Source organism: Crocuta crocuta, unplaced genomic scaffold (assembly GCF_008692635.1).
Source record: "Crocuta crocuta isolate KB4526 unplaced genomic scaffold, BGI_CrCroc_1.0 scaffold342, whole genome shotgun sequence".
Taxonomy (NCBI): Eukaryota; Metazoa; Chordata; class Mammalia; order Carnivora; family Hyaenidae; genus Crocuta; species Crocuta crocuta.
In genome coordinates, this window is record NW_027532158.1 from 308,765 (window position 1) to 323,782 (window position 15,018).

At 34.2% G+C, this 15,018-nt stretch overlaps 1 protein-coding gene across 3 annotated transcripts in view; it reads left to right on the top strand.

Annotated features, from left to right (window-relative positions):
• Positions 1-15,018, top strand: part of LRRC7 (leucine rich repeat containing 7) — a 561,823-nt gene that overhangs the window by 255,830 nt on the left and 290,975 nt on the right. For all 3 annotated transcript variants that reach the window (XM_077776423.1, XM_077776421.1, XM_077776422.1), the window contains exon 7: positions 1,828-1,945. In XM_077776423.1, the coding sequence (XP_077632549.1) occupies positions 1,828-1,945 (118 nt within the window). The remainder of the gene's footprint in view (positions 1-1,827; positions 1,946-15,018) is intronic.

Sequence of the window (15,018 nt, forward strand, 5' to 3'; positions counted from 1 at the left end):
GAATTTAGTCGTGATGATGTAACTTGATTTTTTTTAAAAAAAAGGTGTTTGAAAATCTTTTGTTTAAATTTTGTATAAAATGGTTACAGTAATCTGATTAAAGAGTTGTTAGTACATCTTACCAGCATCAATCATGATGCATTTAAATTTCTAAAATCTATATATCTGTAACTAATCACATTGCATGTGGGTTTAATGGTCCTAACAGAATGATAGAGACTGGGAAGAATTTAAATTAACATCTACCATGAGCATAGACATCTGTTTATCTATTTTTAAAAGGAAAATTAGTAATAAGTGAAAATGATCCAACAAAGTACTTTTTTTTAGGTTTTATAAAATGAGGTAGTGGCACTTCTGTATAGCATTTTGAAATTCTAGCACTACATGAAGTATTGGAAATAATATTTGTAAGGAGCCAAAAATGACCAACCAAAAGCAAGAAACTGTATATCTTATCTTAAGTAACAACCAGTACAATCTATTTTTTAAAAGCTAATGTGTTAAGAAATAACAACCAGGTATTATTGTTTTTGCCTATAAATAGTTAATTTCATGAAAGAATAAGCTATAGTTAAATGTTCTGTGGGCCAATTGCATAGTCATGGATACTAGACACTTTATCTGTAGAAATTCAGCAAAATAGAATTAGAAATGCCAAAGAGAAAAGATCTCATTAAGATAATTCTTCCAGAAATGAATAAAAAAATTCTGCCCCAACTGTTTGTATCTTGAGTAGTCAAAATAAGATTGACTAAAAAATCTACTACTAAAAAAATCTAACATTGTTTCCTAAAATATGGTACTGGAAATACCCACATCAAAATAATCGGATCACTAGAATGCTTGTTTAAAAATGCAGATTTTGAGCCCCATCCCAGACCCATCATGTCAGTACTCCTTTGGGTAAAGCCCAAGAATCCACATTTTAAATAAGCACCTCCACTTACCAGTGATTAAAACTATGCTGGATGTGAGAACCACTGCTTTAGCAGTTAGCTCTTCCCCATGAGGTACTTTGGACTGATGACAGAAATGAACCAATCACTAGTGATTTCTTTAAACTAAATATCAGAAGTTAAATGTTTTGGGGCACCTGGGAGACTCAGTCAGTTAAGTGGCCCACTTCAGTTCAGGTCGTGATCTCACAGTTAATGAGTTCAATCCCCATGTTGGGCTCTGTGCTGACAGCTCAGAGCCTGGAGCCTGCTTGGGGTTCTGTGTCTCCCTCTCTCTTTCCCTCCCACCCCGCCCCCCCATCTCTCAAAAAATGAATAAACATTAAAAGAATTTTTTAAATAAAAAAGGTTACATGTTTTATTTTCTAGAAGTTTATGAAACACTGTGGAGAGACACAAAAGAAATGTGAACCCATGTATCCAATTGTTTTGCAGTACTTACATGCTAAATAAATAACTGTCAAACATGATTAAATGGAAGTAATACGTTGTTGCAGAGAAAGAGAATTGAAGTTACCCTGGTAGCTGTGGGAATAGAAAGGAAGGAACAACTCCAGAAAATATTTGAAAGAAAAAAATCAGTAGGATCAGTGGCAAATTGAACATTAATGGTACACAGAGGTGTAAGAAATAGAAACCCTTGTGTTTTGAATTTGGATAGCAGAGAATAGTGAGGCACTAACATGCAGATGGAAAATGAAGCATTCTGAAAAGAATTCAGAACATGAGTGTGGAAGAAGGTAAGACTTTTGCAGCTGCCCCTTTGATTACCCCATTTATAAAGATGGTGATTTGAATTTTGTTTCTGAGTTTATGTATGAATGCATTTAACCAAATTGAAATCTAATTAATCATTATTTTTTTACAGCAATTGTTCAACTGTCAAGCTCTAAGAAAACTAAGTATTCCTGATAATGATCTTTCAAATCTGCCAACCACTATTGCTAGTTTAGTTAATCTTAAAGAACTCGACATCAGTAAAAATGGTAAGATTCTCATCTTATCTCTAAATAATTTGAATTTTTAACTGAAGACATGCTTTGTTTTCTCTTAGCAAATGATATAACACTTTTTATTTTATTTTGTTGTAACTCAAAGTTAATTTTATTGAAACATTAAATCTTAAACTATAAATCAAAGACAGAAAACCTCTCTCCCCTACACTTATCAATATCTCTGACTCACTCAGGCTTTATTTACCCCGTATTCAGATATGTGATTTAATCTTTTGCAGAACATTTTACTATCTTTACACCATTTATTTTCCTCATAATGAGAGTAAAATTTTTTCCTACATGTCCAATGAGGCATACCTATTCACCCTACTTGGAATTGAACTCCCAATTTCCCTTATTTTGCTCCATTTTCCCCACATAACACTGACCATCTTCTCAGTATTACGGAATTCACTTATTTATTATGGTTATTGCCTATCTTTTCCTGCCTTAGATTGTAAATTCTGTTGTTAGACAGGAGAGAATTTTCTCTTTTGGTCTCTGATATATCTATCTCAGACATCTTGAGCAATGGCTGAGAAATAGTAAGTGCTTAGTAGTATTTGTTATATTTCTGGCCAAACTCACATGTGTGGTGATGTTGTTAATGCTGATGCTAATGTTGATATTCATGTTGGTGACATTTTCCTTTAAATGATTATGGGATTTCCAGTGTTCTTATTTATTCATAAATCTTCATTTCCTTCCATACAAACTTGGCTCCTTATTGTACTAGAATAAAATAAAGGTTAGTCAAAAATGGTTATATCTAGGCACTATGAGTATATGAAACATGAACCCTCAATCATAAAAAAAGTTGGTTAAATTTGTGTTTGTGTATGTGTTGTGTGTGTGTGCATATCCGTGTTGCTTTGTTTTTGGGTTGTTTTTTTTTTTTCAGGAAGTATATATTTTGTGCCAAAGGAACAGGCATAAACAAAACAAGTTCCTTACATTTTAGTGGATGCATCAGACATTAGAGAATCATACATTAGAATTATGAATGATTTAAATAAACAATTCATGTGAAAATACATTGGATGTGAAGGGGCAGGTATGCTAGTAGAATAAATCCAGTTGGTGGGGTTAGGGAAAGTTACCCTAAGAAATGATACCTAAGTCCAGACAGGACACATAGAAGCTGTTATTTAGTGGTTGTAAGGTTTCATTTATGCTGGATGAGTAAGTTATAGAGATCCATTTTACAACAACATGGTGGCTATAGTTAACAATATAATATTGTGCAATTCAAACATTTTTAAGAGGGTAAATCTCATATTAAATGTTCTTATCACACAAAAAATACGAGGACACAAGGAAACTCTGAGAGGTTTTGGATAAATCTATTACCTTGTTTGTGATATTGGTATCGTTGGTTATTTGCATATGTCCAAAGTCATCAAGTTGTATGTATTAAATATGTGTGGTTCTTTGCATATCAATTATACTTCAAGAAAGTGTTTTTTTAAAAAGGAAAAGAAAAAAATAAAGGAAAAACTAACAAGCATAGTAAAAACCAAGAAGAAGAAGCTAGATAAGACTGGTTTGACGTTCTAGGTACATAAAGACCTTAATGTCTCATTAAAAACCACCAGAAAAATTTCTTGATCACATGTAAACATAGCATACCTACAAAACTCTGGTACATCCTGTTTAAAATTAAGATCCTGTTGTTATTATCCACTAGATACACACTGTATTTACCTTCCCTGTTTTATTTTCTTTATAGTATTTATGAGAAACTGGCATACTACATACTTAAATTGTTTATGTATTTTCTAGATTTCATTGCTAGAATAAAATTTGCTAATGTTCCAATTTTGTTCTTCTAGTCACTGGCACATCTTTATTGCCTAAAACAGTGTGCGGCATACTATAGAAGCTCAATAAATATTATTGAATGAATTTGAATGAATGTTCCTTTTGGAACATGGAACACTTTCTGATAGTACCAGTGTGAATCGATGGTGATTTCCTCAATTCAAGTCTATGAGTCATGGAGAAATTTACAGTGTCACCAGGGAGATAGGACTAACACCTACAAATAAATATCATGAAGACTATACAATGAGGCACTTAATTATATGGCACAAGTTTCAATGATAAATTCTTAGAGAGTTAATTAAGACTATTTTAGTGTTAGGAAATTATTCAATAAGGGCTATGGCTTGAGGAATTCCATGAGGCATAGCAGCACCTGAGTAAAGGAGAACATTTCATTTAAAGAAAACAGTATGCAAACAGGGTGTACACACCTTTCTACACCAACCTGACTTACCACTTAGAGGGTTTTCAGGAAGACAGTTCTAAAAGGGCCATTCATATGCTGACTTATAGAAAATGGCAACTAAATTTAGACACATTGAAAGATGACATTAAATATACCTTTAGTCTTTAAGAATAGATTTATAGGCTACATATTTGTGTGGATTGATATTTCTGTACATATATATCTATATACATTAATACATCAAATTCTATCTTGAAATTACAATTTCTGAGAAACATCATATGGCCAAATATAATGTATCCCTTGGTCTTCAGGCCACTTTAGCTGAGTATTCTGAGTAAAATAAATATCTATATTTATTTTTTAAAGAGTATTAGAAAACAATCATCTCTAAATATAAACATGAAACTCCCAAGAAAACTCCTAGTGGCCCTCTGCATCAGGACATTTTTGTTGCCAGGAAGTGAATTGTGAATTTTATGTCTTCAAGTCAGAAAGAACTCTGTGAGCGTCCTTAGAAGTCCTTGTGAATATTATTAGGGACTTTTTGCTGTGCTTACGATCTCTATATTCTGGAAATATTTATGCAAAAATACATGCTAGATATGGCAAAACAGTCTGCAAAGTTAGTACAAAAGGTTTAAGGAACACGATGATATATCAGCCATTGCTAGAAGTTACACAAATAGTAAAAGATTTTGACACATCAATACTTGCACAAAATTGTACCTAAGAAAGCTATCCCTGAATTCTGTGGCAGAGATCTAGACAGTTACTTAAGAAGCATAATTCATCCTGGGGCGCCTGGGTGGCTTAGTCGGTTAAGCGTCCGACTTTCGCTTAGGTCATGATCTCGCGGTTCATGGGTTCGAGCCCCGCGTCGGGCTCTGTGCTGACTGCCGGCCCAGAGCCTGGAGCCTGTTTCAGTCTGTGACTCCCTCTCTCTCTGACCCTCCCCTGCTCACGCTGTCTCTCTCTCTCCTAGAAATAAATAAAACATTAAAAAGAAAATTAAAAAAAAAAAAGAAGCACAATTCATCCTTTGGGAATCTGTCAAGGGAAGAAAGACTAGACAGGAAAAAATAAAGGCAGTGTCAGCATCACCGTTGGCAAGGTTGGAATAGTCCTGGTAGAAGAGTCAAGGCGTGAGGGAATATAGTCTGCATTGGCATTTAGTTACAGACAGTAGAATGTTTAATTTAAGGCAGGGACTCACTTAAGTACTAGTCAATCTAGGTAAAAATTTGCTTGAAATGTGCTTGAATTTGATTCATGACCTTTTATGACAAAACTAATTCACTTGGAGGCTAAAGTTAAATCTGATCTTGATTGTCCATGTGGCCCCCAATCTTTACTTTCCATATCCATTTCTGCCACTTGAAATCACTGTTCACTGTTTTCCTTCCATAATTTAAAATTACTCTTTTATATTAAACATTAGATAAGTGAATTATTGTGTATAGAAAACATATCTACACAATTTGTGTGAAGAGCTTTCATCTACCTCTGTAACCACAACTCTAAATGACCCATATCCCCTTGCATTTCATCCTCAGGTAATGCCAGAATGTTATTCCCAAATGTGCCAGACTGGTTACTCATAACACATGGAACAATATTATTTTGTCTGCCCAAAATATTCCTTCCTCCCCATGACTGTAACTCCTTAACTGGGGTCCTTGTCACCTATGAGAGACATTTCAGATGTGATTTATTCTGAGATACATTCCTGACCCTTATACACAAAGAGAATTAATTGTTCATTCCTCTCTGATAACTTTATGCCTTGTATATGTTTTTATTTTGAACTTATCTCACTTTTTAATTGCTGTATATCCTTATATATTTTGTTATATTATGAAACTCTTGAAATCAGGCAATATCTTGTTCATTTCCATATTTGGAGATACTAAAGCAAAAGCCAGCATCCATACCAGGTGCTCAATGCATATTGGGCAGACGTAAGCATTATACAGAAGCATTCTTTTAACAAATATATACTTACATGTTTATATTATATTCCATTAGGGACCTACATAGAATAGGTTCCCCACCTATTATCCTAGGGAACTGTTAAATGTAACTGAGTGCTGGAAAAGATGGAAATGACACTCCAATACATAATGAATAACTACTAAAACCAGCACTAACCTGACACATAATAATATATTTAATGTCTTTGTTCTCCGGGATAATGACTGCTTTGTGTCAAGCTTTGGTCTCTTCCTTGACCTTCAGACTGGTATAGCCAACTTCAGGCTGGACATAGCCATACTATGTTTCACCAACACCCCAAACATAATGTATTTAAAACCAAACTCATCATCTACACTAACCTGCACTGTGGGAATTTCATTGCTACATTAGAGAGTCTACATTCTATTCTATGTCAATTGAAGTACCTTAAATAGGAGAATAACCTAGTCATATCCACAGTTTAGAAAGAGTGCTAATGTTACTTTGTGAAGGATGAGTTTGGTGATAGTGTTGGGAATAGTGAGGATAGGGAGACCAATTAGGAGGCTATTAAAGTAGTATAGGAAAGAGACAAAGGGATGAAATTAAGATTGTAACAATTGGAATGGTGAGAAGGAAACAGACATGACCTACATTTAGAAGGTTATTTGGCAAGATTTGGTGATTGAATGCATATGGGAGTTGGAGGAAAGAATGGATTTTTATATTGAATGCCTGCAAGTATTTCATTCCACATATGATTCTGAAATTTGTACTTAAATGATCAATGCACATGCAACTATAACAGCTAAAATATCAATACTCCCTCTGTTAATATTCTTGCCAACATTTTGGATTATTAGATATTCTAAGTGTTGGCTAATCAGATGAATATATAAGGGTAGATTGATCATTTATATTTTCATTATCACCAGTGAAGTTGACATTTTTAATTTCTTTTTATTGGCAAGTATAGATTCTTTCTTTAAAAATTGTGTTTTTGGCCCATTTTCATTTTGGCCCATTTTATTTCTTTTATTGTTTGTTAGGTTCTTGGTGATTCAGAAGATCTATTTACTGTGAACACTTTTTCCTTGTTGGTTAAATGGGTTAGAAATATCATCTCCCAATGTGTGGTTTGTCTTTTCACTTTGCTTAGGATGCCATTTGTCATGGAGAACTTGCCAATTTCAATGGAATAAAATTTGTCACTCTTCCCTTATAGTCTGTATTTTTAAAGCATATTTAAGAACTTCTTTCCTACTTTAATATCATAAACATATTTCTCTATATTTTCTTCCAAAGTTATCAGTTTTTTCTTTTCCCATTTAAGCCCTTAATTCATTTGCAACTTATTTTCCTATGCTATTTATAATCAAAATTTATTTTTCCATATGAGTAGATGATTAATTGGTCCAGCAACATTTATTAAGTATTCCCTTGTTTCCTCATTAATTTTTCATTCAACTTCTTTTACATACAAAAGACATTTTTCCAAACTCTTTCCTGCCCTTCGGCACATTTGCCTGTTTCTGTGCCAATATCTCATTTTCCTGATCACTATAACTTAATATCAGTTTTAACATCTGATAATCCAAGACCTCATTTTTTCAAGAGTGTCTTGCTATTCTTGGTATTCACCTCTTCCATATGAATTTTAGTTCTGCCTCCTTGAAATTGTAAACAATTAACTGGCATTTTTAATCGACTTGGCCTAAAGATTAATTTGGGAAGAATTTTTATGTTTGTGACAGTATCTATTGTAATCTATGAATAAACTACGTAGCTCTAGCTTTATTTAGGTCTTATTTTGTGTCTTTCAATAAGGTTTTGTGATTCCCTTCAAGAGATACTTGCACACATTTTGTCAGAGTTATCTCTAAGCAGTTTAAGTTGCTAGTTTTATATTGTATTCATTTTTTAAAAGTTCTTTTTACAATGTTAGTTGATGTCATATGGGAATATTAGTAATTTTCAAAGACCTGAACCGAAGCTGGACACTCAACCAACTGAGCCACGTAGGTGCCCCTCATATCTTGATCTTACATTCACCCATGGTACTGAATTATAAGTTCCCATATATAACCACTGGGTTCTTTTGAATTTTTATGTATAAAATTATATTATCTGCATGTGACAGTTTTTTCTTTTGTGTCCTTATACGTTTATATATTTTGAGTCATTTTTAATAAGTTATAATATCCAAGGAAACCACCTATGACATCATTTAGATACTCAATTTTATGTCAAACATCACTCACAAGCTTCTCTTATGTGTTTTATAAATCTCTACCATGTCAGTGACCATGTCATCATTTGTATTTCTAATATTGTTTACTCATGGCATTTTTTACTTTTTTTCATCATCCATGCTGCCAGAGGTTTTTCTACTTTTCTAATCTTTCAAATAATATTCTTTGGCTTGTTAGTGTCTCTACTGGTTGTCTTGTTTATTTTCCATTGTTAATTACTTTTCTACCTCCTGCTGAGGCAATGGTTTAACATACTCCTCCTTTCTTAGGGTTTTCTCAGTTGTTTTCAATATTCTAACATATTTGAGGCTTTTTTAGTCATCACATTATTTTTATTGAACTACATTGCAGAGTACATGGTCTCGATGGCACTGATTTGTCATTATTTATTGACTTTTACATTGTGGCCAAGTGTATTGTCATTTTTTAAAATATTTATTTTTGTTTGTAATAAAAATACATATCTTCTGGTTATTGAGTACACAGTAAGCATCTACTAATAATTTAATGTATAATTACATAAGCTAACATACATATGTATATAAAGACACAGAGAGGGGAGAGATACAAGTAAATAAACATTCATGCTGCATTTAAAGTGCCCTTTCTGTCTCAAGTCTTTCTGTTACCAAAACTACATGCAACAGTTCATGGGCAAATGCATCACTTTCCATGTCAATGGATCTTTTGTCACTTATTCATTAGATCTTAATTCAGCAGTAAAATAAAAATCCTATGTCTATCAGAGATAAATGCATTTTATGATATTGTGATCTCTGGATAAATAGTCTATGCTTGTTTGTAGAGCTGATCCATGGTCAAAATGGAATAAATTGTTTTATGTGATAAAGCAAGACAATGAATGATAAGGTTTAATTAGGCAGTGGTTCAGTTTTAAGTCTGATTGTTGATTTGTCATAGCTGCAGAGAAACTGATACTATAATTTAAGGACTTTAATGAAAATGAATTAACGTGAAAGCCCTTTCTAATTCTGCAGCAATTAAGTGATTTTTCTCTCATCCTCTAAAACTTATTTCTATGCAAAAGCAGATTTGAACAGCATCATAGTGGGCAAAATCACTATTGTTAGTTAAAATGAAAGGCAATCAGAGTTGAAGGCATTATTATGTGTTTTACTAACTTGCCAATTATTCCACCCTTTCCCCCAAATGCATGCAAAACACTGAAGACAAATAATATCTTCAGCTTTCAATGAGAGTCAGTTTCTCTCAAATACACTAGAAAAATAAAAAATGAGTAACCAATTAAATGATAAAAATCTTTTAAAATTGGAACATAAGAGAAAGAGACTCTAGAAGTATATATATAAATTCTTAGGGAAGTCTATTTTGGGATGCCTTATTATGAGCTGGGGAGAAAATGTTACCATGCAGTTGTTTTCAATTAACAATAAATATGCTTTTTGGTGTTTGGCAAATCATTAGACCATTTGTTTAGAGTAAAGTTTATTATTTTGCTCTATTAAATGGCTTGCTCACAGCATTCTTAATGTGTTATTTATCTAAAAATCACTAGCACTTCCCTTACTCTAAGACAGCCTTTCCTTTCTGTAGAGCCCACTTCTACCCAACATTACAGTGTAAAATAGAGGATTGGCTCCCTGTATTTCCATTAGAGAATATGATGGCAACAAATACCAGGCCTGTGTCCTTGTCACCTCCTCAGCCTGATGCCAGGACTTTTTAACTTTTTCTGATGTCTTCATCAGGAAATAAAATCAACAAGCAATGCTTATGTGTATCATCAGGACTTCCTCCCTGGGGGATGGAGTTAACAATCTGTAATATAATATATATTTTAAAAATGGAACTGCCCTCCCTCTCTCATCTTTCTGAGGTCTGTTCTGTCATCTAAACTGATGACTTTTCCTTGAGTGACAGCAGAGCCTTTTCTGAGCTGAGTGATTAACCTGTCTTCTGTGTCTCTGTAAATCCTGGAAAATTGTAAGAGAACAAAATTGAAATGATAATGAAGCACGTGACCCCTTGCTCTACTACTCTGACTCCATCCCAGAATCTGTATCAACTCCTTGAGAACAATAACTGCTGCACCATACACTGTTTCTTGATCCTCAGTGGTCGCCATCAATGTGCAGGCAGTAAGTGCTCAATTAAGTGGTTGATTGATAATGAAGGAAAAATTCATTGATTGAATATGAAGTTACATTATGAAACAGTTCATTTCACTGTTATGAACATTTGTTTTTCAAAGTGCTTGTTTCTGCATGGAGGAGGGCACTTGTTGGGATGGGCACTGGGCGTTGTATGGAAACCAACTTGACAATAAACTATAAAAGAAAAAAAAAGGTGCTTGTTTTTGACATAGAGAAAGGAAAAGAGGGAATCAGGTATCACTCTTTAACTCATTTTACCTATGTCAGATTTATTCCTGTGTATCAACTCATTCTTGATCAAGGTCAAAAAGACTTCTCAAAATTTTTGCCATTCATGTCCCTAAGGCAGAATCAATTGCATGACTGTCTCAGATTATTGATTAGCTTACCTGTATTTGGTTTTTCTCTTAATAATACAACTAGAATAGACATAGACATAGATAATCATAAAACAGACTTTTTCATTATCTTTGCTTATGTTCCCACTCAGTTCTCAATTCTCTTCACTGGTGGTTAGAGGTAAAGCAAACCATGCCAGTCTGTTTATTCTTGTTTTTTCTCTCTCCTTCTTTTAAGGTGTAACTGACCTATACAGTTTCTCCCAAGTTTACTGACCTAATTCCTGAATGCTTTTGCTTTCTTCTTCAGTAGATTGCTCCCTCTGAAATCTCCCTCTAATCATCGCTTCCTACTCAGTGGAGTCTTGCCTTATTTACCAAATATCTTTGGGGAATGAGGGTTTATACACAAACTAATTTTCCTAAATAAAATTACAATTTATCCTTCTATATATCAAAATATTTAATTTTATTTAATCATTCTGGTTGGAAATTGTTCCAAGATGTTTCATATTGCATTATCTTCTTTAAATTGGTGTAATTGATGCAATTTAAATTTTCCAGGTTGACTTGAGTTCATCATGGGTTGTCTTATTGAACTTTTATTTTTAATATGTGTAGCTGCTTGCCTTTAAACAAGACAAGAATGATAGACTTGAATAGTTCTGTTATTAATTTTGTAGTTTTTCCCATCATTCCTTCTATTATCAGACTATCAGTTATAATTTATTCATAATGACATCCTTTCCTATTTGTTCCTATTTCTTCTAATAACTGTCAGTTGAATGGTATAAAAATATTCTGAACTAGGTTTATTGCACTTGTTGCAGATGTTAAATTCAGAGATAAGGAAGTTTATTCCTGAGCACTACACTTAAGGTTTCAGAAAATTGATACCAGCTGAAATTTGATTGAAGACAATTATAGAACAAATGCAATTTATGGTGCACCATGTAAGAATGCTACATAGTCAATCATGAATGTGTATTGAATTCAGAGTTCCAGAAAGCTGAGCTTGTTTGTATTTGACCTAGAGACTATGTATGGAACAAATGCAATATATAGTGCTTTGTTATAAATGTTACATTACCAGTCTTGGGTAGCTAAGACGTATACCCCAAAGTAGTTTAAACCCTAGATTTGATGGAGGCAGCTTAACATAGATAAAATTTGGTAGTATTTGGAATAAGGTTGGCCTGGTTTCAAATCCTGGCCACCCCCGAGGCTCAGTTTCTTTATTAGTTAAATGGCAGCAATAAACCACTTTATAAAATTGTTATAAATATGAAATAAAGCAAGATGCTTATAACATGTCCTCAAAAAATTCCATTTTTATCTGCTCCTAAATTTAATCCAATTTACTAGCTATATAAATAGCCTGCCTGCCTTCTCAAAATTGAAAATAAAAGCAATTATAAAAATCGGTATCACAAAATATCAGATAAAAATATTAAAATCTCATAATTTTATTTTCTTCCTTTATTTTATACAAGACACAACATTAAAGTTTTTGTCTTTTATCAGCATATGGCACTTATATCACGTAGTGACCTTTTAGACTGATAGTATGTGAAATTCATAAAACAAGCTTTTCAACATGCACTATCCACAACTATTATCATGTGTACTGTATCATAAAAAAATTTATAAGCAATAAATGTAATTTTTTAATTAAAGGGATGTTCTTTGAAAGAAAGTTTATTTCATTTTGAGTGAAAGGGGGAGAGAGAGAGAATGAGCAGGTGCGAGCAGGGCAGAGAGAGGCAGAGAATCTCAAGCAGGTTCCACACTGTCAATGCAGAGTTTAGTGTGGGGCCCTATCTCATGAACCATGAGATCATTACCTGAGCCAAAATCAAGAGTCAGATGCTTAACTGACTGAGCCACTCACATACTCCAGTAATAAAGATAAATTTTAATGCATTAGAGAATACTAAATCATTCAAAATTTGGTATTTGTAGGAAGTCTTTTACTTTACGTTTTTTTCTAAATATTTATCTTCGAGCCACTGACAGAGCATGAGCCATAAGCAGGGTTGGGAGGGTACAGAGAGAGAGGAAGACACAGAACTCAAAGCAGGCTCCAGGTCCTGACCTGTTACACAGAGCCCAAGGCAGTGCTTGAACTCACAAACTACAAGATCATGACCTTAGTTAAAGTCAGATGCTTAACCAACTGAGCTACACAGGGACCTCTATTTTATATTTGAATAGAAACAGATACCTTTTAATCTAAACCCTCTGACTAAAATCAAGTTTCTTTCCATATTTGTAAAGTGTTTTAGCTCATTGCTTCAAGGTATTGATGTGAAAATATAATTAGATCCAATTTAATAAACACTGAGTTTTCGTTGTTATCCTAGGTCTGATCTAGGTACTGTCAGGAATATTAAGAAATTCATGTCAATTGATGAATCCCACTCTCTACCTCCATCCTCCTATTTTACCAGATGATTTACTCTTATAGAGGTCCAAACATCATTTAGCCCTGTCAAAACCACCAGTCTATTAATGTTCTGACATAACCTTCCTATCCAAACAGGCTTTTTTGTTCATTTCTTCTCTTTTTCCCTCTTTATATGGCTTAGATGTTGTTGTCACTCAACAAGTTACACCCTTGACACACTTTCTCCTTTTATATCACTGTGCTGGCTGAGTAAAATTACAAACTTGTTTGAACCGAACTCTCTACCTATTGCTAAAGGAACTGGAAAAAAACACTCCATCACACTGACTGATATCACTTTAAATTCATGATTGAAAATCTGAAATGCAGCCTTAACACTTCTCCAAAGTATTTTACTTCCTTAATCCATTGCCTCTCATGCTGATTATTTCATTTGTTTTCCTTTGTCTTCCAACTCTTACACCTTCTATCTTTGTGGTTACCAATTCTACTCCAGTGAGAAAATTAAAGCTCTCAGATGATAACTTCCCCAGATACTTACCATCATTTCTACCCATCTACAAGCATCTGAACTCATATTCTCTGATTTCTGCCCATTAGTACAGATGAACTATTCCTGTTCCTCTCTAAAGCCAGTCTCTTCACTGAATAACCAGCCTCTCTTGTCTACCCAGGGACATCATTCCAATAATTCTCCTTGATTTCTATTACATAATCAAGATTTTCTCTGCTTGTTTACTCTAATCAGTGTATGCACATGCTGTTATTTTTTTCCATTCTAAGCAAAACTTCATAGCTCCTCTTTCCTGAATGACCCCTTCCCCTTGGAGCAAAACTCTAGGTGGGATTGTCTGTATTCTCTATCTACAGTTTCTTTCCTCTCATCCTCTCTCGAACCACTCTCATCTTCAAGCCCACTACTCCAACAACGTCATTCTATTCAAGGTCACCCAGGGGCGCCTGGGTGGCTTAGTCGGTTAAGCGTCCGACTTTCACTTAGGTCATGATCTTGCGGTTCGTGGGTTCGAGCCCCGCGTCGGGCTCTGTGCTGACTGCCAGCTCAGAGCCTGGAGCCTGTTTCAGTCTGTGACTTCCTCTCTCTGACCTTCCGCTGCTCAGGCTGTCTCTCTCTCTCTCCTAGAAATAAATAAAAAACATTAAAAATAGATATATTTATTCAAGATCACCCTGATTTCTTCATTACTAAATCTACAGGCAGTTTTCAGTCATCATCTCACTTGACCTATCAGCATCATTTCAAACAACTGAGCACTTCTTCCTACTTGATACATTTACTTCTTTGGCATTTAGAAGTCAATAGTCACTAATTTTCTGTCCCATTTGTTGGATTGACCTTGTTCAGACTCATGTTGATTCTTCCTCTTCTCCCTATCCTCATTTTGGAATCTTTCCTGGTTCAGTTCTTGGTCCTCTTTTCTTCATTTTCTCACTCACATCATTGGTGTTCACATTTTGTCTCATGGTTTTAAATACTGTCTATGTAATAATGAATCTCCAATTATTTGACCTATAGTCTAGACCTCTCTCCTGAACCCTAGATTCATAAAAATCACCTACCTGATGTCTCCTCTTAGAAATCTAACAGACATCTCAAATTACACATGTCCAAAATGCGAACTCTTTATCTTCTCTTCAAAGCATATTGTTTTTCCTCATTTAAGTTAAAGGCAACCCCTTCATTCAAGTTGCTTAGGGCAAAAAAGCCTAGAGTCATCCTTGATTCCT